The sequence below is a fragment of the Mytilus galloprovincialis genome, chromosome 14 (assembly GCF_965363235.1).
Source record: "Mytilus galloprovincialis chromosome 14, xbMytGall1.hap1.1, whole genome shotgun sequence".
Classification (NCBI taxonomy): Eukaryota; Metazoa; Mollusca; class Bivalvia; order Mytilida; family Mytilidae; genus Mytilus; species Mytilus galloprovincialis.
In genome coordinates this window covers 68,361,407-68,385,799 of record NC_134851.1, presented here as the reverse complement: position 1 = coordinate 68,385,799, position 24,393 = coordinate 68,361,407, and the positions used below count along the sequence as shown (strand labels likewise).

Here is a 24,393-nt window from a genome sequence, read left to right as displayed (position 1 = left end):
TTTGTTGAAAACGATGGACGTACGAAAGATACCAGGGGGACAATCGAACTCATCGATTGAAAATAAACTGACAACGCCATGGCTGAAACTTCAGTCGAAACAAATTTGATGGATTTCAAGATTCTGTTGTTAAATGGAATAAATGTTGATCATAGGAAAATTCTACCAAAAAATATTTCACGCTAAATATGCGGCTTTAACTATCTTAAAGGAATCAAACCTTTTATTTCACGGACCGTTCAACAGCCTGTTAATTAAATTAAAAACAGAGCAGCAAGCATCCTCGAAGAACAAAGTGGTTGTTATAAATAAAATCAGATACACCCCTTAGTGAAACGAAAAAAACTGAATTTTACTAGACAGAAACTTGCGTATTTGAGATGCAGACAGCTCTATATATTAAAAATAAAAAACCATAGAAAGACTACCAATTCAATATCATTTGTAAACAAAACAAAAATTAAAAAAAAATAATATATTTTTTATTAAGATATATCCAAGATTGGTTTGTTGGTATTATCCTCTCCACTTCCCCGGTTGTCCGTCCCTGCTTCACTTTTTACTGAGTCCGTCCCTGCTCCACTTTTTACTGAGTCTGTTCTACAAAGCATTAAAAAAAAGATTGAATTAGACAAATGCATGAAATTATGGATTGTAAAAATAAGGGATTCAGTGAATACCGAAATTGATGCAAAATGGTACTTCTCACTTCATTCTTGTTTGCAACTTTCATGGTATAAGCGACATATGCAGTTATAAATAAATGATATAAGCAGCCGCATGGCGCAATTTGTGCATTTCGTATTATTAAAATTTGGCCCATTACACAGCCGATGTTTGTTTGTCATATATTTATATTTTGCCAAACTTGGAAATCAAATTATACATTAATCAATAAAAGAACAATATTTTTTTATAAACGCTAACCATGCAATTTCCCAAATCCATATTTCCCAAAGTGCACAACAGATAAAAATCTCACGGCACTCATTTTTAAAAATATTTTCAGACCGCTGAAATGGATCTTTATTTAACTTGTTAAAAAAATATATTTCAAGAAGGCATTCAAGGGCATTATAATAGTAGAAGATTGAAGATTGGGTCGTTTGTGCGAAAACAATCATCATAGAAACCAATGACAGACATGTTTTATTCTTATTTTGCGAGTTGTCCAAATCTAAAACAAACAAAAAAACAATTTAAAATCCATTCTTTTAAACAATCAACACCTACTTTAAAATTCCTTTCATTTACATTTTGAAACTTGTAGTAGATAACATTAAACCCATCGACTTTATTTTCGGATTGATTGTGTGATCAGAAAACTTAATAAATTTCTGACTAAGATTTGATTTCCGGTGTTTTCAACACCACTTTTAAGCACCGCATTCTGACTAAGAAAACAAACTATTACCCCTCCCCCTTAAATTAAAAATTGTTGCTCCCTTACCATTTCATCTTCAATTTCATATTCACTTTCCATCCAGTTTGATCTTCTATAAACTGGTTCTGCTGATGACGTCATAGGGTCTGGAAGACTAGTTGTTCCTGCCAATGCAAAGAAAAATATAATTACAAATCGTCAACGGAGAAAAGATATCCGTAAAATTATAGTAATAATGCAATGGACACCTACTGTAAAACATATTCTTCGTAAAACAAAAGTCATTTGACAACTTCAACAGTAATAAACAGGTCTATATAAGGGCATGGTTACGCGTTCATTTGACGACTTTACAGGAATTAACCTATATAAGGGCATGGTCACGCGTTCATTTGACGACTTTACAGGAATTAAACTATATAAGGGCATGGACACGTGCTCATTTGACGACTTTACAGGAATAAACCTATATAAAAGAGGAACGAAAGATACCAAAGGGACAGTCAAACTCATAAATCTAAAACAAACTGACAACGCCATATGGCTAAAAATGAAAAAGACAAACAGAAAAACAATAGTACACATGACACAACATAGAAAACTAAAGAATAAACACGAACCCCACCAAAAACTAGGGGTGATCTCAGGTGCTCCGGAAGGGTAAGCAGATCCTGCTCCACATGTGGCACCTGTCGTGTTGCTTATGCGATTACAAATCCGGTAAATAGTCTAATTAGGGGATGGACAATATGGCGTTCATTATCCAAATACTCTTCATCGTACATGCTTCCCTTGTACCCTTTTCCCGGATGAAGCTTTATCGAGGAGGGGTCGGACGGGTCCCGAATGCGAAATCCCAAGGTTCCGAATTTAGAAATTTAAATCCAGACACCCCGAAATTCAAAAAAAAAATATCCCGTATCCCAAAAGGATCAATTCGGAAATCCAGTCTTAAAAACATCCGATCCGGACGTCCCGAAAAAGGTCCTGTCCCCTCTTTATACTCCCTTGCAAAATGGGGAAACATCTTCAGTATATGCTAGACAGAGACCAATTTTACAGGGATTGATAATTGCCCAAGAAGGGACCATAAACTTTTTTAAAAAGGTTTTTTTTTCATGATGAATTATAGAATCAATCTTATTTAATAAATAGACATTGCATACAACCCGACACTATTAAGACCTTCTGTTAACCTTTCAAAAGAAAACAAACCAAAGGGATCCTTCAATTCTTTACAGAAAATGATTAAAACAATCGAGAATCAGCTAGGGAAAACCACTTTAGTGCATTATTTGTCAACTTGAACTAATGGTCAGCCGAGTTTATGACATGTGCATTCCAAGCAAGATTTTCAAAAGCTCATAACTGGTACCTACCTTTAAAATATATTTAATTTCGGATCAATTCAATGCAGTCTAGGAAATGTTTTTGACAGACTCGTACCCAACTGGTACTTAACGTTAAAAAGTATTCAAACACTACTGCATTCTAGGTAATCATAAGTTATCAAAAGCGTACACCTAAATGGTACCTACCTTCAAAGAAGATGTCCAAACTTCGGATCAATTTCTCAGCAAATTTCATTTTCTCAGGAGCTGAAATATAGTAGTGCGAGCAACATTAATCATTAGAACCTATTAAAACGGGGTGTAAACTGCTGCATTTGGCTGCACTTATGCTAATTCAGGAAGCTTATGTTCAGTGGTTATGAGTTGTTGATGTAGTTCACAAAGAGTTTTGTTATTTTTTTTAAATAGACTTTGGTTTTCCCGTTTGAATTGATAGCTTGTTGTTCGGTGTGAGCGAAGGCTCGGTTTTGAAGATCCTATTTTGATCTATAATGGTTTACTTTTACAAATTGCGACTTGGATGTCGAGTTGATCCATTGGCACTCATACCACATTTATCTATATATTTTACACATGACAAATAAGATCATTTGGGTTTCTGAATCTCCACATTGGAAAATTTAGAGGATCATGCATAAAATTGAGAAAACTAAGGATAATCACTTCTGAAGTTTTAAATGGTCTTTAACGAAATATCTTTTAAAACCCTCTATCTAGAATAATTAAGAGATAATATTTTCTATTGAAAAGAGTTCTTTGTAAAACCCATTATCGCTATTTTGTGCATTTTTCGTTTGATCTTTTGTGATAATTTAACATGGTACTCGCTTGAGATGGAAAAATTATCGCTAGAAACTAAGCAGGCACGTGGCGTTGCTAACGAAATTTACATGAAATTGACAACGTCGTCATAAACAAAATAGCGATAAATAGATTTAATCATTGGTCATCTCAACTCATTGCCTTTCTCGCTTTCGCCGTCCCGGCTCAAGCGAGAAAATTAATCTCGTTGAGATGATCAACGATAATCTATAAGTTTATTTCAGTGGTCATATTAACAAAAACTGATACAAATCACCATACTACGTTCAAACGGACACAATCAATATCACAATACATTTTACATGCACACAATGAATAATTACATTGGCTAATGATATACAATATCAATAGAACTTTTAGTCCATGTGGACCTCATTTCGCATTTCAATGTACTGTCTTTTCGTCAGACAGCAGGTGAAAAGTTTCCAAGTTTGAGGGTCTGGACAAAGGGCCCTCATTTTTTACTTTTGTAATTTTCTGTATTTTTTAATTATACATTTTTTTCGGCCAGGTGAGCTAAAAAGGCAGGATGAGACACTTGGAAAAAAAAAGTCAGGATGACAATTTAGGTAAAAAAAAGTCAAACTAAAAAAAAACACGGCAGGACCGAATGAGTGAAAAATAAAAAGGCAGGACAGATTACAGCTTAAAAAAAATGCAGGACACAATTTTTCATCCTAGCCGCCCCCCTCCCCACCCCCATAAAAATCAAATGGTAGCTCCCTTATTATATTTATATTTCAGCACTCAATTATTCACGTTTCAATTATCTTCACTCCCCCATTCCTTAAGGTGGTACCCAACACTTTAACAAAAAATAATTTGGCTCGTTTAATTTTCTTACAATTTTGACAAAGTATTTACTTTGACCCTTTGACAAAAATATAAAAATTTCAAAAAATTTGAACCAACCATTTTATCAGAAAAATTACACTGGTTATATAACAGTTTGACAAACACTTATTTTGATCATTGAGAAGCATAATATTTCCTTATGAACACAACGTCATTAAAACGTTCTGTTGATTTTACAGAGTTATCTCCCTGTAGTGTTAGGTACCACCTTAAGTCTAATTTTTGTTAATCTCTATTCTGTACACTCCCTCATCACAAAACTATACTTACTTAAAAATTTCCGGAAGAAATCAACCATTTGATCAGCTGATTTGGCATCAAGGAAAGGTTTTAGCTCTCCTAAGACTTTCATTGCAAACTTGTGGATTACCTCCGTTAAATTAAGAGGAAAGTCTTTATTTAGTACTTTATCAATCGACTGGCGGTCTTTGTCCCCTTTGCCTTCTTTTTGTAAAATATTCTTCAAAGATTCACCAATATGTTGAAATAGAATGTTCTCTTCACTGAAATTTCAAAATAAAACGGTAATCAAAAATGTTTAAGGGGAAAAAAATTTAACCGAAAGTTATGTGGAGTAAAACATTTCTCCACTGCCTTACTAAATGAACAATTTGACAAAATTTACTTATATGTTCGTTAAAAAAATTGTTTAATTACTTGATATTTAGGAAGTCCCGTACTTTTTCCATGATGCATTGCTTAAAAATTCACTAAATATTTAGGAAGACCCGCATACGTCACAACTCGGCCGATTCCGTACCTCATAGAAGGAGAGTAGCGAAGTCACCCGAGGATTGCCGATTGAGAAGTCCCGTATACTTTTTCCCCATGATGCATTGCTTTAAAATTCTTACTATGGTAGATTAACATTTTGCCAGTTGTCTTCGTATATCATCACGATGAAGAAAGGGTCCATACATTCAAACAGAATCCCGTAATCATCCATCGACCATGTCGCTAAATCCACTTTAATCTGCTCCAATGGTACATTAGCCTCGACTTCACCCCTCAAATATTCCATTACATCTCGTAGGTAGCAGGCGATACCTGAAATAAAAGTTACGATTACGGCAGCCATTACAAATCGTAGGAAGCAGACGACATATGAAATAAAAGTTACGATTACGGTAGCCATTACAAATCTTAGGAAGCAGACGATATATAAAATGAAATTTACGGTAGCCATTACAAATCTTAGGAAGCAGACGATATATGAAATGAAATTTACGGTAGCCATTACAAATCTTAGGAAGCAGACGATATATGAAATGAAATTTACGGTAGCCATTACAAATCTTAGGAAGCAGACGATATATGAAATGAAATTTACGGTAGCCATTACAAATCTTAGGAAGCAGACGATATATGAACTGAAATTTACGGTAGCCATTACAAATCTTAGGAAGCAGACGATATATGAAATGAAATTTACGGTAGCCATTACAAATCTTAGGAAGCAGACGATATATGAAATAAAAGTTACGGTAGCCATTACAAATCTTAGGAAGCAGAAGATACATGAAATAAAGAGTTACGGTTACCGTAGCCATTACAAATAAAAAGGTCTTATTTTCTGAAATTGGTACACAATCCATTTAGCAGAGTTTTGTATTTTCCCTTCATCGCTAAAAATGCCATGTTAATATTTTTAGAGGCAATTGCCTTTGATATTAAATAGATTAAAATAAACTGATTAGGGAAATACTTTATATTTCGGATTATTCTTTTATGGGCTCGAAATGGCTTATACATGTTCAGATTTAATGCTGTCTAAAATAGTGAAGCAACACATAAATTAAAAACATTTCCACGATAATAAGCAGGCGCAGAGGGTGCAAGAGTTGTATTAAAAAAAAACTGTTCACGCAGACATGTATGTCAGATTAAAACTTTCGTCCGGGTAAAATCTCGATTCAAACATTTGAAAACTTATTTAAAAGACCGTCGGTAAAATGGTAATGATGGAAACAATAATTTGATATTTTTTTTTGGAGGTTCCAATAATAACAAATTCGAGTCGTTTTGTTTCTGTTCAACACACCAATGGTATTTTTTTAAATGCTGAATAAACTCGCCATGGTATTTTGGTTAGGTTGAATACTAGTTCATGTATTTTGGTAACGCTATAACGCATATTGATTATGTTGAAAATCTAACCACCGAAAATATTATCCGGTCATAATTTGTGATATACACATGCGACCTTCACACTTGACTGCACCCACGCGACTATACCTACCATCAAACTGTTCAGTCTCCATGTGGCTGGCTGTATCTTCTCTTAAAACTTTCTTAAGCAATGCCAAAGTTTTAGCAACAAATTGTTCCTTCTTCGATTTGGGGTCCATCATATCTTTTCCACCTTTAGATGGTCCTTGGCCAGGACCTGGTTTGCCCCCAGCACGCTTAGATAGTTCACTTGGTTTTGGTTTCCTACTGGCCCTTCTTTCCTTTTTGCTCCAACGCTCAGATAACCAAGGTCCATGACGCTCAGATAACCAAGGTCCATGACCCGCGGATCTATATGTTCCACGCGATACAGGCTTTTTCATTTTACCAACTGCATCTTGGATGTAAGTCCTTGCTTCAGACATGAATTTGGTTGTAGTATCTTTTAACACATCTGAAATTAAATATTCAATTTACTTTTGATAATAAAAAAATACGTATAATGGTAAAGATTTGAATGCTTTTAAACTATTCAATTTTGGGTCACTTTATAGCTTACTGTTAAGTCTGAACCAAGGCTTTGTGTTGAAGGCCGTACTTGGAGCTATAATTATTTACTTATACAATGGCGACATGGATGGAGAGTTGGTCTCATAGGCACTCACACCCTATCTACTTACGTCTATTAGTATTTAGCATGGGTATTAGTTAATTTTGTAGTGTCTAGAACCAATCTACGATTGACAAAGGAAAATAACTCCAGATGTCTATAGTAGTCTGGTATTACCAATGTTATTTCAACTGATCTGGCGGAGCTTACGTTTTAATTTCCACAAGGACAGTCTTTTAGATGTGCGATAAGGATGACCGTTATAAGTAATATGATTTATAATCACCCATCAGCGTCACCAAACAGATATTCAAATGAACCTAGTTCATGATATGGGACGAATATATGGACACTACAATGATGAATTTATCCAAACGCAATTGACTATAGATGGACTAGTCTTTTAAGAGAACCGTTAAGCCCCGCCCAGTCATGTGAAATAAATCAAGTAATATGTTCGCAGAGTTTACTAACGTTGACTCGTCAGAACATCAATTAATGAAGAAAGTCTAGAAAAGTATAAAAAATAATTCACCGAACAAATTACTTACTGCATTCGTCTGAAGTCGGCAAATTCCGTTACTCCGTCCAAATAAGCGTATTCACCCAATGATTTCCGATTGTTACTTACCGTACTCATCTGAAGTTGAGAAATTCCGTTCCACTCGTCTGAAATCGGCAAATTCCGTTCCTCCATCCAAATAAGCGTATTCACCCGATGATTTCCAACTGTTACTAACCGTACTCGTCTGAAGTCGGCAGATTCCGTTTCTCAATCTAGAGAGAAGCGTATTCATATTTCGGAATGATACTTACCAATCATCATTTGATTTAATTGCGTCCCTTTGCACTGATATTTTTCTGCCATAATAGCCTGGGAAAATTCCATCATGAAAAGAGCCAAAGCTTTGTCAAGCCCTAGATCGTTCTTCCTGGCCCAGAATTCATCCAAAAGAGGGTCATATAATGCAGCTTCATAACCATACATTTCTGGAAAAAAACCCGAGCGGGTTTACAATGTAATATTTATGAGAATGTGGATGGAAGTGCATTTCAATTACAGTGAAGCCCGTTTAAACCGAACCTCTTTTGCATAGCACCATATTGATTCCTATATGTCAGTTGTATTTTAAAAGACAAATGTTTCTACAAGCTAATGAGCATCAGTTAATGATCTTGTCTGCATTGATTCAACTTAGAATTATTGTCTAATCGGTTGTGAGGTGGAATTTTTGAAAATTCCTAAATATTTAAAAAAAAATTGATTTAATGTTTCGTGGAAGGGCAGGCTATATTGTTTTAGTGGTTGAAGACTATAAACAATGCCTCGTTCACACGGACAATTAATTCGAATTGAATTCGAATCTAATGCGAATCGAATTCGCTAATCGCGTTCACACTCTTTTTTTAATTCGAATTGATTCGAATTAATTAATTTTGAATTCGAATTATCCAATTCTCATTAGAAATACGCTTTTGTTAATACGAACTAAAAGGTATTGTCGTTTGGACAGTAAAGCGAATTTGACCCGCATTGTAATTCGAATTTGACGTTAGGACGTAAAACGTTTTGATTGCGAATTAAACCAATACGAATTAGTTAATGCGAATCGAATTCGAATTACGTGTGAACAGCATTAGTTATCGCACACAAAAAATTCTCAATTTTCGAAAATATGCATTTTCATCATCCAACTTGAAAGACTGTCGTCAAGTACTTTTAGTAAAAAAAAAAAATGCTATTCGAACACACCTACTGTTTTTGTGATTCATTAGAAAGGTATTTCACTTGACCCATATATTTCATCTTTTAGTACCGTGATTTTTTAGGTTATAAAGTCAACCTGTAGCTTTGATGTATAAAAATGATAGAATCTGAAGCGAGATGATGCAAATATTCTTGCTTTGTACGTTTTCAAGAATATTCAACTCAAACACGCCCCAATATAAAAAGGTGCACTCGATACAATTAATACCCATTTTTTAGAATTTTTTCTCGAGTCACACAATGGAAGGGCAGACACGAAAATTACTGAACTTATAGATTTATATGTTCTCCGTCCGTGGTATCTAAAAAAAATAGGAGGTTATGCATTTTCTACATCCAAAGTGATAGATGCCCATGTCGTCGACTTGATATCTAATTGTTCTGCCCAACTATGTTCTAGATACATTGAAAACTTATGCAAATGGTGTTTTTAAATAAAACACTACGTAATTGATAAGAAAATTGACATTTTATTTGTTTCTATTAATTTTTATTTTTTTTGTTACTATAGTAAACATTACAGTACGCACTTATCGCCTTCTCCAACAAAGAGCTTAGATTCTTTTGTTCTATTTCAACCGGGTTCCCGCTCGATACAATTTGATATGACGGTGCTTCAGAAAATGTTGGTTTATACAGGTTTTAGCTTTATGCTGGATTCAATTTTGATACCATTTGATTTTTAGGGGGGGGGGGCCTAGGATGAAATTTGATAAAAATAGGCAGGACAGGAGTTGAGTAAAAAAACAGGCAGGATGAGACACTTGCAAAAAAAAAGAAGCCAGGACGACAATTTAGGTAAAAAAAGTCAGAATAAACTAAAACAAAAAAGACAGGACCGAACAGAGTGAAAAATAAAAAGGCAGGACAGAGACTACAGCAAAAAAAAAAATGCGGGACAAAATTTTTCATCCTAGCCACCCCCCCCCCCCCCATTAAAATCAAATGGTAGCTCCCTTAGCCAAGTTTCACTCTATTACTTTCCGCCCCCATACACGTACTTCAGTTTGGATAATTGAACACATTTTATTTCCGTTAGTTTTTCGAAGGCAAATAAATGACTATGCATCTTTTTGTGAAGAGTATAATCTTTTCGATTGATTATTTACATCCAGTGACAACTATTTCAAACATTTTCAGGACGATAATTTGTTGTTTTGACGTAAAGGGTTATTTCGTGTTTGTCTTGATAAAAAAGAAAAATGATCCTTAAAGGAAATTTGGTAAAATATTGAACGCGTTGTTTTATATACATGCACATGTAGGTCGTAAAAAGAATAAAACTGCGAGTTTTAGTTAGAGCTTAATATAACTGTACCCCTATTTTTGACATTTTCACATATTTTTTTCGGTCCGTTTTAATGGAATTTGATGAGACTGTAATAAAAGCGAGAAGATTAGCTAGGTTTAAAACCAGGTTTAATTCACCATTTTCTACATACGAACATGTCTGTACCAAGTCGGGAATATGACAGTTATCCATTAATTTGATATGATTGACCTTTTAATTCTGCCATTTGATTAGATTTTCCTGAAGAGTTCAGTATTTTTGTTATTTTTTTTTTAGCTATATAGAGCATAGCTATATAGAGCAAACATTGTTGGAAATATTTTGCATGTATTACACATTAAAAAATGCTTTCAAATTGTGCCAATAAGATTTAAAAATCCTGGATGTCACTCAGCTTTAAACATATAAGCCCAAAAATCATTCTACAACCCCCCTTTTCCTTTTTCTAGTTCATATCCCTAAACTTAAAAATGCATACGTTATATCTTGGGTTCCATATGCAATCACATATAATTTGAATAATATCTTAGAAATTTCTGAACACTCGTCTATCCCGACCTTTAAATATCACCTACGACCTAACTGAACTTATGAACGAGGAGACCTTAAAAGAACTGGAACTGTCAATGAACTGAGTTGTCTCATTGGCAATCATATCACATCTTTTATATGGACCATTAAAAGAAGTAACTGGACCATTTAAAGCAGCAACTTGACCATTATGGACCATTTAAAGAAGTAACTGGACCATTTAAAGAAGCAACTGGACCATTTTAAAAAGCCAATGGACCATTTAAAGATCCTGACCATTTAAAGCAACTGGACCATTTAACGAACCGGACCATTTAAAGAACCGGACAATTTAAAGAAGCAACTGGACTATTTAAAGAAGCAACTGGACCATTTAAAGAAGCAACTGGACCATTTAAAGAAGCCAATGGACCATTTAAAGATCCTGACCATTTAAAGCAACTGGACCATTTAACGAACCGGACCATTTAAAGAACCGGACCATTTAAAGAAGCAACTGGACTATTTAAAGAAGCAACTGGACCATTTAAAGAAGCAACTGGACCATTTAAAGAAGCAACTGCACTATTAAAAGAACCAATTTGACCATTTTAAAAAGCCAATGGACCATTTAAAGATCCTGACCATTTAAAGCAACTGGACCATTTAACGAACCGGAACATTTAAAGAACCGGACCATTTAAAGAACCGGCCCATTTAAAGAACCGGACCATTTAAAGAACCGGACCATTTAAAGAAGCAACTGGACCATTTAAAGAAGCAACTAGACCATTAAAATAACCAACTGGACCATTTAAAAAAGCAACTGGACCATTTAAAAAAAGCAACTGGACATTTAAAGAACCAACTGGACCATTTTAAGAATAGGGACCATTTTAAGAATAGGGACCATTTAAAGAACCAACTGGACCATTTAAAGAATAGGACCATCTAAAGAACCAACAGGACCATTATGGACAATTAAAAGTAGCATCTGCACTATTAAAAGAACCCATTGGACCATTTTAAAAATCAACAGGACCATTGAAAGAACCCATTGGACCATTTTAAAAAGCAACAGGACTATTAAAAGAACCCATTGAACCATTTTAAAAAGCAACAGGACCATTTAAAGAACCCATTGGACTATTTTAAAAAGCAAGGACCATTAAAAGAGCCCATTGGACCATAAAAAGAACCCATTGGACCATCTAAAGAACCGGACAATTTAAAGAACTTTAAGAACCGGTCCATTTAAAGAACCAACGGGACTATTTTAAGAACCAACCGGACCATTTAAAGAACCAACAGGACCATTTAAAATACTTTAAAGAACCAACAGGACCAATTAAAGAACTTTAAAGAACCGGACCATTTAAAGAACCAACGGAACTATTTTAAGAACCAAACCATTTCAAGAACCAATTGGACCATTTAAAGGAACACGACCATTTAAGGAACAGGACCATTTAAAGAACTTACCTTTGCTCTCAGTTTTAGGAAATCCTCTGAACAATGATAGCAGTTTATAAAAAGGAGGATCGGCACATGTATACGACTCCTCAGATCCTGATCCATTTTCGTCAGATCCATAGTAATTTTCGTCAGATCCATAGTAATTTTCGTCAGATCCTGATCCATTTTCGTCAGATCCTGATCCACTGGTTATGCTCTCTTCTCTACGTGTAACAGAGTTCTGCGAATAGAAAAATCGTTGTACAGGAACGGATGGCGCTCCAGTCGGTTTGGGAAAAAGTTCCACCGAGTCCTCAACGCTGGATGGTGCTCCAGTCGGTTTGGGAAAAAGTTCCATCGAGTCCTCAACGCTTGGGTCCTCATTAACCTCCCCAGTTTCCTCACCGCTTGGTCCAGGTGTAACTAGTCCAGAGGCCTCATCGCCAGGTAATACTTCCCAAGTTTCTCCAGATGATCCCAGGTCACTTTCGACAGATGCTGGTCGTACAGTAACAGATGGCGCTTTAGTTGGTTTGCGCCCTTTAGATCGAAAAACCAAACCAAAAGCTGAAATATTTATAAAAAAAATACTTAGAAAAAATCTGTACGGACTTTTCATGAACCTGAATAAAATAAAAATATGATTAAAAGCATCAACCGTAACATCTTTACTTATACAGTGAAACCCGTTTAAACCGAACCTCTTCTGATCTTGAACACTTTGTTTGGTTTTGGCTGATGTTCGGTTTTATTAGGTTCACATTGGCAATCACACCACATCTTTATTACATGTATATGTTAAATAAAACCCGATGATTTCACATTTTTTATTTTAAACAAAATAGTTCCTACGCATAGCTGTATCTTTGTCAATTGAGGGTATATTTGGGTAGTCGTAGTTACAAATGAAAGCTTGGAAACTTGGGATCACTGTAGAACCCTTGTTGAAAGATTTATTTGAATAATAAAAAAGTATATGGAGTTCATTTGTCTTTTGTGGATAGTTGTCTCATTGACAATCATACCACATCTTTTTTATATTTTGATAGAAGTGTTGTTCAAATCAGAAGTTGCTGTTTTTGTACTTTCAAACTTCAGGGAACCAGTACGTTCTAGTATGCAATTAAAAGGTATGTTGAATTTTGCAGCACAAGCCAGGATAAGGTACCGTTTTGACATGAAATAACTGCCACTTTATTTGAAGCCATTCATGCTTGAAATTGCAGAATTTAACATAGAAAGCAATAGGGCTATAAATTAGTGATGTTATACCTAAATGAAAAGCAGTCCCTCATTTGAGTAATCATTTGGTCGTTCTAGAAAAATTTAATTTTCATAACGAGTTTCTTAAATTGGTACACATTATAAGAATATAGTTCTTTGGAAGTTATACCAGTTTCTATCAAATTGTGTCATTTTTACAGCTAATTTCTTAATGCTTGTAGAGTAAAACTTTGGTTGGCTTGCTTGCTTTGTTTGAACAATTTTATATTCAAGCTTTGTAATTAAGATTGACATCTCTAAACAATATATATGACATACTTAAACCTATATATATCATATTTAAATTTAATCGGACATTATCCTAATATAATTGTACAATATACAAACAAAGCAAAGAAGCTAACCAAAGTCTTCCTCTACCTGCATTAGGAAATTAGCTAAAGTGAAAAGACCCATTTAAGGTTCATTATAACCTTTTTATTGAATATGGCCGTATTTACACTACACATTTTACTCGAGTACACACAAACCTGTACACCTACACAAGTTTTGAGATATGGCAGGACCAAGATAATTAAATACTGAATGCATTTTATGATTCAGAAAATTATATTAACTTTTCTGGATTTTGCTATTCATATTTTTTTCTGCAGAAGGTCACTGTAAAAATAAACTAAGTTGGGAAAACGTTTGAGAAGCTCTCCTCATATAATCAATGTTGTGAGTAGTATCGATTTGAATGGACACTAGACACCTGTAAACAATAGGCGATTTAAACTAACTGAGTGAACCGCTTCAAATGAAACTCGTTTTGTTTGTTTATTTTGCCATCGTCTGCAGACTGAAAAAAATGCAAATCAAAATCTACGTAAGCAATTAATTTTCTGAAACAGACTTCATATGACTTTTATATATCTAGGTCCTGCCAGGTCTTAAATTTCCTAGATGCATTAGTTTGTATTTAAAGAAGGGTGTAAAAACGGCCATATTTTTCAATTCCTTCAGATGAAGCTTAAAGAAAACTTAGTTTAAAGCACTATCTAATGACATTTGAGTAATCATTTAAATGGTAGTGCACTGTGGCACCGTTAAAGTCCACAATTCCTCTAAAGTCCACAACACCGCTAAAGTCCACAACAAATTTCCGCTAAAGTCCACAACACCGCTAAAGTCCACAAACTTTCCGCTAAAGTCCACAAAATGACCTCCGCTAAAGTCCACAAGAAAACGCCGTTAAAGTCCACAATAGCAAGTTCCGCTAAAGTCCACAAAAAAGCACCCTTAAAGTCCACACCATTTTTTATTGTTCAAAACATATTATTCGTGACATATTAAAGAAGAACAGTATCTGTATATGATTTTGTCTCATTAACTTTGATCTTTGTATTATGATGATGATGGCCAATTTGGACATCATTTTTAAAAAGTTTGTAAATTCGTTAGTTTTATTATTACTGCATTCTACAAGACTTATTTAGTACTTTTTTTCTTATTCTTTGCATATAATCACTTTTTGACATAATTATGTACAAAGAAATGGTACCTCCTAATCTATAACATTTACACGGATTTCATTCAGGCAACAATCAGGATTATATCATTAAACAAAAAAAACAAGTAAGTTTATGAATTTCCAAAGGTCTCCTGTCGCAAAACTTTTAACCAATGTTTAACGTTATTAATTTCTGTGTTCGCTATAGAAAATAACGAAAAATAATGTGTTATGATTTTCAGAACGGAAAAATGAAGCCAGTATGATAAATTCTAAAAAAAAAATTACATTTTTATCGATTAGTATCAGATATCGATGCGTTGAATGGGTTTCTACCAAAATGTCACAATAAAACCTGATTTGATCGATATAGGAAGATGTGGTATGAGTGCCAATGAGACAACTCTCCATCCAAGTTAAAATTTATAAAAGTAAACCATTATAGGTCAAGGTACGGGCTTCGACACGGAATCTTGGGTCACACCGAACAGCAAGCTATACAGGTCCCCAAAAGTTATAAGTGTAAAACCATTCAAACGGGAAAACCAATGCCAATAAATGGGGCTTAAAAATATATATACATACACTAGTTGTTTATCTTGGTAAAGTGTTTTAATCACATGTAAAATTACTTAAAAGATTAATATGTAAAAAAATCACAAAACGCTAAATCTGTTCTACAGTAACGAATGAAATTGTATTGAAATGAACAGAAACATTCTTTGATATTATATAATTCGTAAAAGTTTCAGCTCAAAACTTCATACTAGTCTTCCATTTAGCCTGTTCAAAATACTAAATAATTACATTAGATGTAAGTTTCATTATGATACTTTATTCTGATTGGCTAACTGCACATCACGTGTTATTCCGTAAGCAATTGCATTGCTAAATAAAACTTTTCATTCGTGATAACACGTGGTCCCACAATAAAGTGCACAGGTGAATTAAATAAAACAATAATAAAATTCGTGTTTTCATGATCATTGCTAAAAAATGTAATTATAAGTATTGAATGCTTCTTTTTGTAACTTCATAGGGTTGTAAAAGCGTTGACCGTGCGCACGTTTTTAGTATGAAGCGCTTCCGCGCTTCATACAAAATGTACTTGGGTCAACGCTTTTACACCCCAATGAAGTTACAAAAAGAAGCATTCAATTCTTAAATAAACAGCTGCGACATGAGCGCATGATACGCCCTTCGTCTTGTGTTCAATAATCATAAATAATTTCTGAGATACAGTGTGACTTGTGAAAACACGCATTTTTTAACAAAAAACTGCATAATAACTCTAAAATAAAATTTCGAATCATCACCAAAAAGTATACAGATCTTAAGATAAATATAACTAAAAAGTGTTTAAAGTTTTAAGCAATAATCATAAATTGTTTTTGAGATAAAGCGTGACATATGAAAGTCATCCCCCACCGCCACCCCCCCTTTTTTTTACAAACAAATCAATGTTTCTAAAATAAAATTTTGAATCGAAATCAAAAAGTATACAGATCTTAAGATTAATATAACTAATAAGTGTGTAAAGTTTTAAGTAATAAGCATATTTTTTTTTGAGATATGGCGCGACATGTAAAAAACCCATCCCCCTTTTTTTACAAAATACTCAATAACTCAAAAATGAAATATTGAATCATCACCAAAATTATACAGATCTTAAGATTGATATAATTAAGAAGTATGTAAAGTTTTAACAATGATCATAAATCGTTTTTGAGATATGGCGCGACATGTGAAAAAAAACACACCCCTGTTTTAGTTACAAAGTCCCGTAACTCAAAAAGTTTTTATCTTATTTTCACTAAAGGGTATACAGATCGTTTGACCATCATTTTCAAGTTACGGTGCGACATGTTTACGCCGGACAGACGGACGTACGGACGGACGGACAGACGGACGCCGGTCATTTGTATAACGTGAAAATTGTTGACGGGCGTATAAAAAGTATCTTCAAAAGAGAATAAAGAATGGAAATTAACTCTGGAAGCGATACCGTGAACTTTGATGTGACGTACATTTTGTCAATCAATATGACTATAGGATAGTTCAACAATTGTTGGTGTTCGGGCTCAGTGCAAGATGAACATTCGTATCGCCTTTATTCTCATAGGCGGATATAGGGGGGGGCAACTTTTTGGGAAAAAAATTGGTTGCTTATATAGGGAATCACTGAAGCGTGACTGGAGTGGGCCCCCTCTTAGGTCAGTCAGTGGGCCCCACTTATGAAAATTTCTGGATCCGCCACTGATTCTATATCCACACCCTGCCTTTATCCTATATCCACACCCTCCAATGCTCATAGACACATATTTTTTATTAGTTCTGGATTTCTCAACACACAAATACATCGGCAAGTGAATGCAAAAAAAACAACATTTGACGGCATTTACAGTTGGATTTTCACAAACCATTTGTTGAAAGGCGCAGAATTGTCTGAATATATATTTGTTTATTTGGTCATACTTTTCTTCGGTAAGTTTTGTTTTTCTCCTGGTGCAAATCAATTTTTTGGATAAAATATAAACTTTGTGTTATATATATCATCAGAAATTGATAATTAACGCTTTAAAATAGATATATTACCAAATAAACTTATGAGAGTTCTGCTTCTATTGGTACTAATTTTGATTAAAATCATACATGAAATAGTCCCTAAATATTTGTTATGAAGAAGAAAAAAAACATAGATTTTCATGATATATATAAAACAACAAATTGAAGTCGACAAATACTTCTGACCATCATACTGGCTTGACGGTTTTTGAAGTAACGTTCCTAAATGTTCTAAAAACTTATAAATATAAATATACATTTATGTACTTCCAATAACTTCAATTGCAATTTGAGCATTTGAACTCAATTTCATACTAAATAATGTATCGTCACTTTTGTATTTGGTCAAAGTTTTTATTTCATTTTCTGACTCTTGATAAAGACAAATGTACATGTATGGTCGAGCTCGTACTAAACCGTACGAGTATTACTCATACGGTACGAGCATAGTTATTACGTTCAGGTATACGCGTACGGTTCAAATACTCATATTGTCTGAAACATAAACATGGAGAGTTGTTGAAATATTTTTTGTTATACTTGTACTCATCATGGATAATACACAATACAGAACCACATCCGCGTTTTATTTATTCAATTCATCTTTCATTCTGAAACAAATTCATTCCTTTTTTTAAAACAAAACAAACATGCAAAGCAATAACTGATGGAAATCTGCTGAGCACCGCAAAATGCATAAATGTGTGGTATTCTTCATTATTTTGATTTCAAACAAGAACATGATGGTTCAAAGTCTACTTTTGAGATCTACGGACCGTTTTGGCTGATGTGGAGCCTAACAGATACTGAATGGAAATGTTACTTATGTTTTATAGATATTAGCAAAGGAAATTTAAATCTAAATTTTAATATAGGCTCTAAATTATGTCTCCAGCATATACATAAAGGGAACGCTATGTTGGAGTTTCGTGTGGATGAACAAATGTTTACTAAAGAATAAAAATAGTATAACAACTAGATAACTTTTCAAAAATGCTGTCTGTTTGATAGATAGAAAATCGCAACACAAAGATCATACTCATGGTGATAAAGCAAATATATTGTCTTTTCATTTATCAAAAATATAATTTATGATGACAAGTTATACTTTCTAAGAACAAAAGTCCATGCTTTTAGTAAGATCTATAATATCGGGTGTTAAAAACAGAACATTGATCTGTTGAAAATAAAAAAAAAATTGTTTGGACTTTAACGGTGTTTTTGTGGACTTTAGCGGAACTTGTTGTTGTGGACTTTAACGGTGTTTTCTTGTGGACTTTAGCGGAGGTCATTTTGTGGACTTTAGCGGAAAGTTTGTGGACTTTAACGGCGTTGTGGACTTTAACGGAAAATTGTTGTGGACTTTAGCGGTGTTGTGGACTTTAGAGGAGTTGTGGACTTTAACGGTGCCACAGTGCACAAAAAAATCTTTCCTGAGTAGACTAAAATGGTACACAGCTTCATGGAAAATGCCACAAATTTTCCAAACAATAAACAGACCCATCTTGATTAACTCTACAAGCCTATGGCTATGAAATTTAACCCTCTAGAAATCCATAATAAAAAATCTAATTCTTTGGTTTAATAAACCTTTTTTAATAAATTTGTGCCATTTTAAGTAAAAGACCCATTTAAAGAAAATGTGTTTTAATAAGCACCATCAAATGACTCAAATGAGGGATTTTTACTCATTTTGGGAATAGTTCCCCATCTAGTCGGTCGTCCTCAACCGACTGAATAATTCCCCTTCCCCTTTAAAAAGAAACGAAATTCATTGTTTAAGAACGGACAAGACTCTCTCATACAGAATACTAATTCATCCATTATATAACGATTTTATTTTATAGCTACATTTTGTAATTCCCTAATTCATGTAGAGTAAGACTTTGGTTAGCTTACTTGCTTTGTATACAGTAAAATTGTTATTGGGATAACCATGATAACATTTGATCAAACTTGAATTACCCATTTACACAAACAAAGCAAGTTAGCCATCCAAAGTCTTATTCTACAAGCATTACGAAATAAGCTCTAATTAATAAGATTCAAACTATTTTGAACAAAATGGTAGCGATAACAAAATTTCTTATTTAACATTTAAATCAAAATTTTAAGACCTACCTTCAACGAAGCACAAGACTAATATAACTCCACACAAGTTCAACTTCATACTGGACGGTGAGTGGCGGAACAGGATTGTTTTACTCTTATATAGTACCATTTCAAATGCTCTGCACGTGATTTGCACTTTAGATTTGGCGCGAATTATTTAGACGGCTAAAACGGGTTCTACGGCATACTATTTTAAAAGACCAATGAAAAGAGTTCAATAACATTTCGCTAATGCGTGATTATGTTTTAACTATTCAATAAATTTGTATAATCAAAATTAAACTATCTAAATTTTAGTATAAAGAAATTTTAAATCGATCACAATTTTTTGAATAACAGTAAAACAATACATTTTTCTCTCTTAGGTAATCAAATAATTTTATCCCAAAAGTTGACTGTAAATTTTGTTCTAACTTTTTGTCAATAAATAAACAATAATTCAGATTTTTTAATTCCTTTTCTTCTATATATTTATTGATTTGGAATCAAGCAAACACAAAACATCTCCGACCCCCTTTTACCCTTAAAAAACATGCAAATTGCAGACCCCCTTAAAAATAAATTCGAAAACGATGAGATTAAACAATTTCATAAAACGAAAAAAAATCCATCTGTTCACTGTTGTTTAGATACTTTTTAATGCAACATACATTTTAAATATTTGTAAAATAGAAAAAGCGTATCCATTTTGTTTTAAAATCTATAAGATGTTGTAGCAGGCGTGGATCCAGGGGCTGGAACCCCACTTTTTTCGACGATCAATGAATTTGAATGGGGACATGTAGTTGGAACCCTCCCCTTTTGTCCTGGGTTAGGACCCCTTTTAAAATGGCTGTATCCGCTCCTGTTGTAGTCTGCTCTTTGGTCGGATTGTATTCCCTTTGACATATACCCAATTTCTATTTCTATTCTAATTTTATGGAAAAAAAGACCTTTAACCAAACTAAGGGGATTGTTTTTTTATCCTCAATTTGACGTAAAAATAAATACTCTGGTCAAGCAAATGACAAAAACAATACTCGAATACTTTTCCTCACAATACCTTATACTGTTAAATTTTGAAAAAAAGATAATCTGATTGATTGCATAGAAGCACTAAAATAAAATCTGTCAAACATAGGCCAACACTGAACAGAATTTTTATTTCAGAATAGGTTCGGTTCAAAAAGGTTAAACCGGCCTGTAGTGAAAACTCTTATATTTTTACAATTAGGGTTTGTTTTGCTTGTGAAAGAGCTACAGTTGTCACATTGGCAATTATACCACATCTTCTTTTTTTTTATATAATCACTGCATTCGGTGTTCCTGTTCTTTCTTCTGTTGTTTTTCTTTCGGTTATGCTTGTTTGTAAGCTACCCAGAAAAAAATGTGTTTTGTCAGGTACGAAGGGGACCTATAAAGTGTAAAACGAATTAGAAACGGAACGAGAAAAAAACCCGAAACGAAACAAAACTGCAAAATAAACAAAAGCGTATTAAAACGAAATAATTATTTGTTTTTATGATTTTAACTTTAATCTCTGCCATATATCTTATAATACAATATATTTAAATCAGGGGCGTAGCTGCCGTTAATGCATTCACTTTAGACACGTGCCTACACATTTTTTTCTCACAAATGTATTTTTATTAAAAAAAAAACCAATGTAATCTGAAGATTACGGAAGCGTATTTGGGCCATCCTTTTATTATTTTATATTTTAAATTGTCACCCCAGTTTTTGGTGGTGTTCGTGTTGCTTATTCTTCAGTTTTAAATGTTGTTTGAAGTGTACTATTGTTTGTCTGTTTGTCTTTTTCTTTTTTATAGCCATGGCTTTGTCAGTTTATTTTTTATTTATGAGTTTGACTGTCCCTCTGGTATCTTTCCAGTGGCGGATCCAGCCATTTTAAAAAGAGGGGTTCCAACTCAGAGTAAAAAGGGGTGGGGTTCCAACTATATGCTCCCATTCAAATGCATTGATCGTCCAAAAAAAGGGGGTGTTCCAACCCCCGGAACCCCCCTCCCTGGATCCGCCACTGCTTTCGTCCCTCTTTTATGTATTTTATCAACTTAAAACAATTGTTTATTTTCGAATGTTAAAAAAACTACGAATTCTAATTGAATATTTCATTGAAAGTCAGACTAAAAGATTTCAGAGGTTGGTGGTGGCTAATTACCATAGATACAACAAACAAAAAAAGTTTTTTTCAAAAAGTAATTATGCACACAAAAATTAGACTTCCTTAATTAAAAGTTTGTCGTCAAGTACCTTCAGTAAAATATTGTTACTCTATAATGGTACAGTTATTTTTTAATGGTATAACATTAACCTATAGCCTCAATAGAATCTGAAGCGAAAATGTTTGCTTTAAACGTGTTCAGGACAAATCCTTGAAGTCAAACACGCCTCAATATAAAAAGGTGTTCCCGATTTTTTCTATGAAACCATTGCCCATTTCTAGGAATTAAAAAAAAATGTTGCTACTCAGCAGGGCCGTAACTAGCCTTTTTTAATAGTGAGGCAAAATATATTCGCCGAGCGGAGGGAGGCGAAAAATGTTTTGGCGAGGGGTCTGGGGTCCACTTAAGGCCCCCAGCCAGAAGCTCTGAGAAAAATAACGCAAAATCGTGCATTCTGAGCGTTTCCCAGACTCTTTTCTTGCATTGAAACGGCTTAATTAATTTTTAGATATTATTTTCTACAATCAGGTCCCAAAGCAAAAACAAAGATCCATTGTAATTTAAGACTTTTAGGTATTAGAGACAAGATTAAAAGACCGATATGTAAGATAAAGAAAAAATCGTAATTCTCATAATTATTAATACCGTATCTGTCTGTCTGTTCTTGTCTTGTATTGTGATTAGACTTTGGTGATTTTTTTATGACTAGATTTAGATAAAGTGCATGACATTGCAGTATTATACTTTTAAGTATTAGTACTGCTTAAGTCCACACTAGGGACCATCTTCACCTTGTCTTACGATCTTTTACGGTTTTAATGATCCTTTAAAAGTATTGTTGAAGACCATCCGGCAACTATCAAGATTAAGAGCAGGAACACAAACTTTGACCATTGATCATTTGTATTTTTTCTATGCATTGACTTTGTGTACGATTATGTCCCCATACTCCTTTATCATCTGTTAAAGGGTGTCAACACGACTTAATACAAGTTTAACCTTTCAATGTAATAGGTCATATATAGCAATACCTTTTTTTTTCTTCAAATTATTTGATACCGGGAAATATGTGACCTTACTTTAATTCAAACCATGTCAGCTATCTAGTTTTATTTACAATAAAACAAACTGTTTTGCGTTCTTTGATATCAATTTCAATTATCCATACAGTAAAGGACATTTTTTTTTGTGTCCACTGAGTAGCATCGCATGAAAATCAACGCTCAGACTTGGTCATAAAGTAGGACAATAAATGAACAAAAGACAAACCCGGAACACAGAAGTTCAAACAATAGACCATCAACTCTGAAAACTAAAAGGAAAATAGAAACATGGATAACGAAAAACATCCAGGGGATACACAAGAGAGTGAAGAGAACTTGCTTCTTGCAAGACACTTTCCGTGAAAACAATTTGATATGAAAACAACCTTTTGTTACATTTTTTTTTGAAATTTTTTTGAAATTTTTTACATGAGGCATTTGCCTTATTTGCCTCAATGTAGTTACGGCCCTGCTACTGGCAGAGTTGCAAATTAATGCTTATAGATCAATCTTTAATTTATCTGTTGACGATGACGAAATTTATGCTAATACACAAAAAATATCAACATATATTTACGCCAACCATAATCGACTTTATTTTATTGAAAATTGGTTTTTGACATTTTATAAATACAATGAAACCTGTATAAACCGAACCTCTTCGGGACTTAACATTGTGTTGCCGATGTTCTGTTTTATTGGATGCACAACACATACAACAATGACGGTGCTTAAGAACATGTTTGGTTTATACTGGTTTTCGGTTGATGCAGGATTCGTTTTAGCCAGGTTTCACTGTATATCAAAGCTCCATTCTATGATTTAAGTACATAAAAACACGTTTAGATGATTTTATACTAGTTTTTTAATTATTTTTTTTTTTTGGGGGGGGGGGGGGAGGGGGGCTTTTATAGCTTGTTGTTCGATAAGAGCCAAAGCTCCGTGTTGAAGGCCGTACCTTAACCTAGAACGGTTTAATTTTATAAATTGTTACTTGTTACACGCCTACAGTTGTATATGAGTAGATAGCAATCTTTTCTCATACACACACACGCCTACAGATGTATACGAGTAGATAGCAATCTTTTCTAATACACATACACGCCTACACATGTATATGAGTAGATCCATATAATACCAATGGTCGTGTCTTTATTTCGATGTGACTATAGGGACCGATGTTCGGACTCCTTGTTTTTTTTACCTACGATGAAGGGATACTCATGTTCAAGTCTTTGGCTTGTTCCGAATAGGGGATGAGAGCGCGACCTCCTACAAAGGACTTCTGAGGCTGTGAATTAATTTGTTCTTCCTTGCTTAATGATGCACATTGGTGATATTAGGTACTTTTTGTTAGATGCTTGATATTCTTTGTGTTTTCCGACGATCAAGGGATACCAGTTTTCAAGTCTTTCGTGTAATCTGACTAGGGGTCGAGCGCTCAACCTCCTACAAAGGACCTGTAAATAAGAAATGACTATGCAGTATGGGTTTTGGTCATTGTTGAAGGCCGTACAGTGATCTGTAGTTGTTAATTTCTGTGTTATTTTGGTATTTTGTGGAGAGTTGTCTCATTGGC

General features: G+C 34.0%; 1 protein-coding gene across 2 annotated transcripts; it reads right to left on the bottom strand.

The window, feature by feature from the left end:
- Nucleotides 1-467: 467 nt before the first annotated feature.
- On the bottom strand, nucleotides 468-19,775 carry LOC143058393 (uncharacterized). Of its 2 annotated transcripts, XM_076231895.1 has the most exons (10): nucleotides 19,619-19,775; nucleotides 12,416-12,783; nucleotides 12,244-12,373; nucleotides 8,009-8,182; nucleotides 6,653-7,036; nucleotides 5,268-5,460; nucleotides 4,684-4,916; nucleotides 2,923-2,982; nucleotides 1,451-1,548; nucleotides 468-600 (listed from the first exon to the last, which is right to left on the bottom strand). In XM_076231895.1, exons 1-10 carry the CDS (start codon nucleotides 19,716-19,718, stop codon nucleotides 553-555), a joined length of 1,788 nt encoding a protein of 595 aa, XP_076088010.1. In that variant the 5' UTR covers nucleotides 19,719-19,775; the 3' UTR covers nucleotides 468-552. The 2 variants fall into 2 exon arrangements, with proteins under 2 accessions (XP_076088010.1, XP_076088009.1); XM_076231894.1 differs by having other exon boundaries at nucleotides 12,244-12,783.
- Nucleotides 19,776-24,393: the final 4,618 nt, after the last annotated feature.

Excerpts from the sequence above, each read along its gene's own strand:
- LOC143058393 (XM_076231894.1), bottom strand. The coding sequence starts at position 19,718 with ATGGTACTATATAAGAGTAAAACAATCCTGTTCCGCCACTCACCGTCC. Across the intron at positions 2,983-4,683 it reads TTTCTTCCGGAAATTTTTAA|CTCCTGAGAAAATGAAATTT; the intron begins GTAAGTATAGTT and ends ACTATATTTCAG. Across the intron at positions 601-1,450 it reads ATGAAATTGAAGATGAAATG|AACAGACTCAGTAAAAAGTG; the intron begins GTAAGGGAGCAA and ends AATGCTTTGTAG.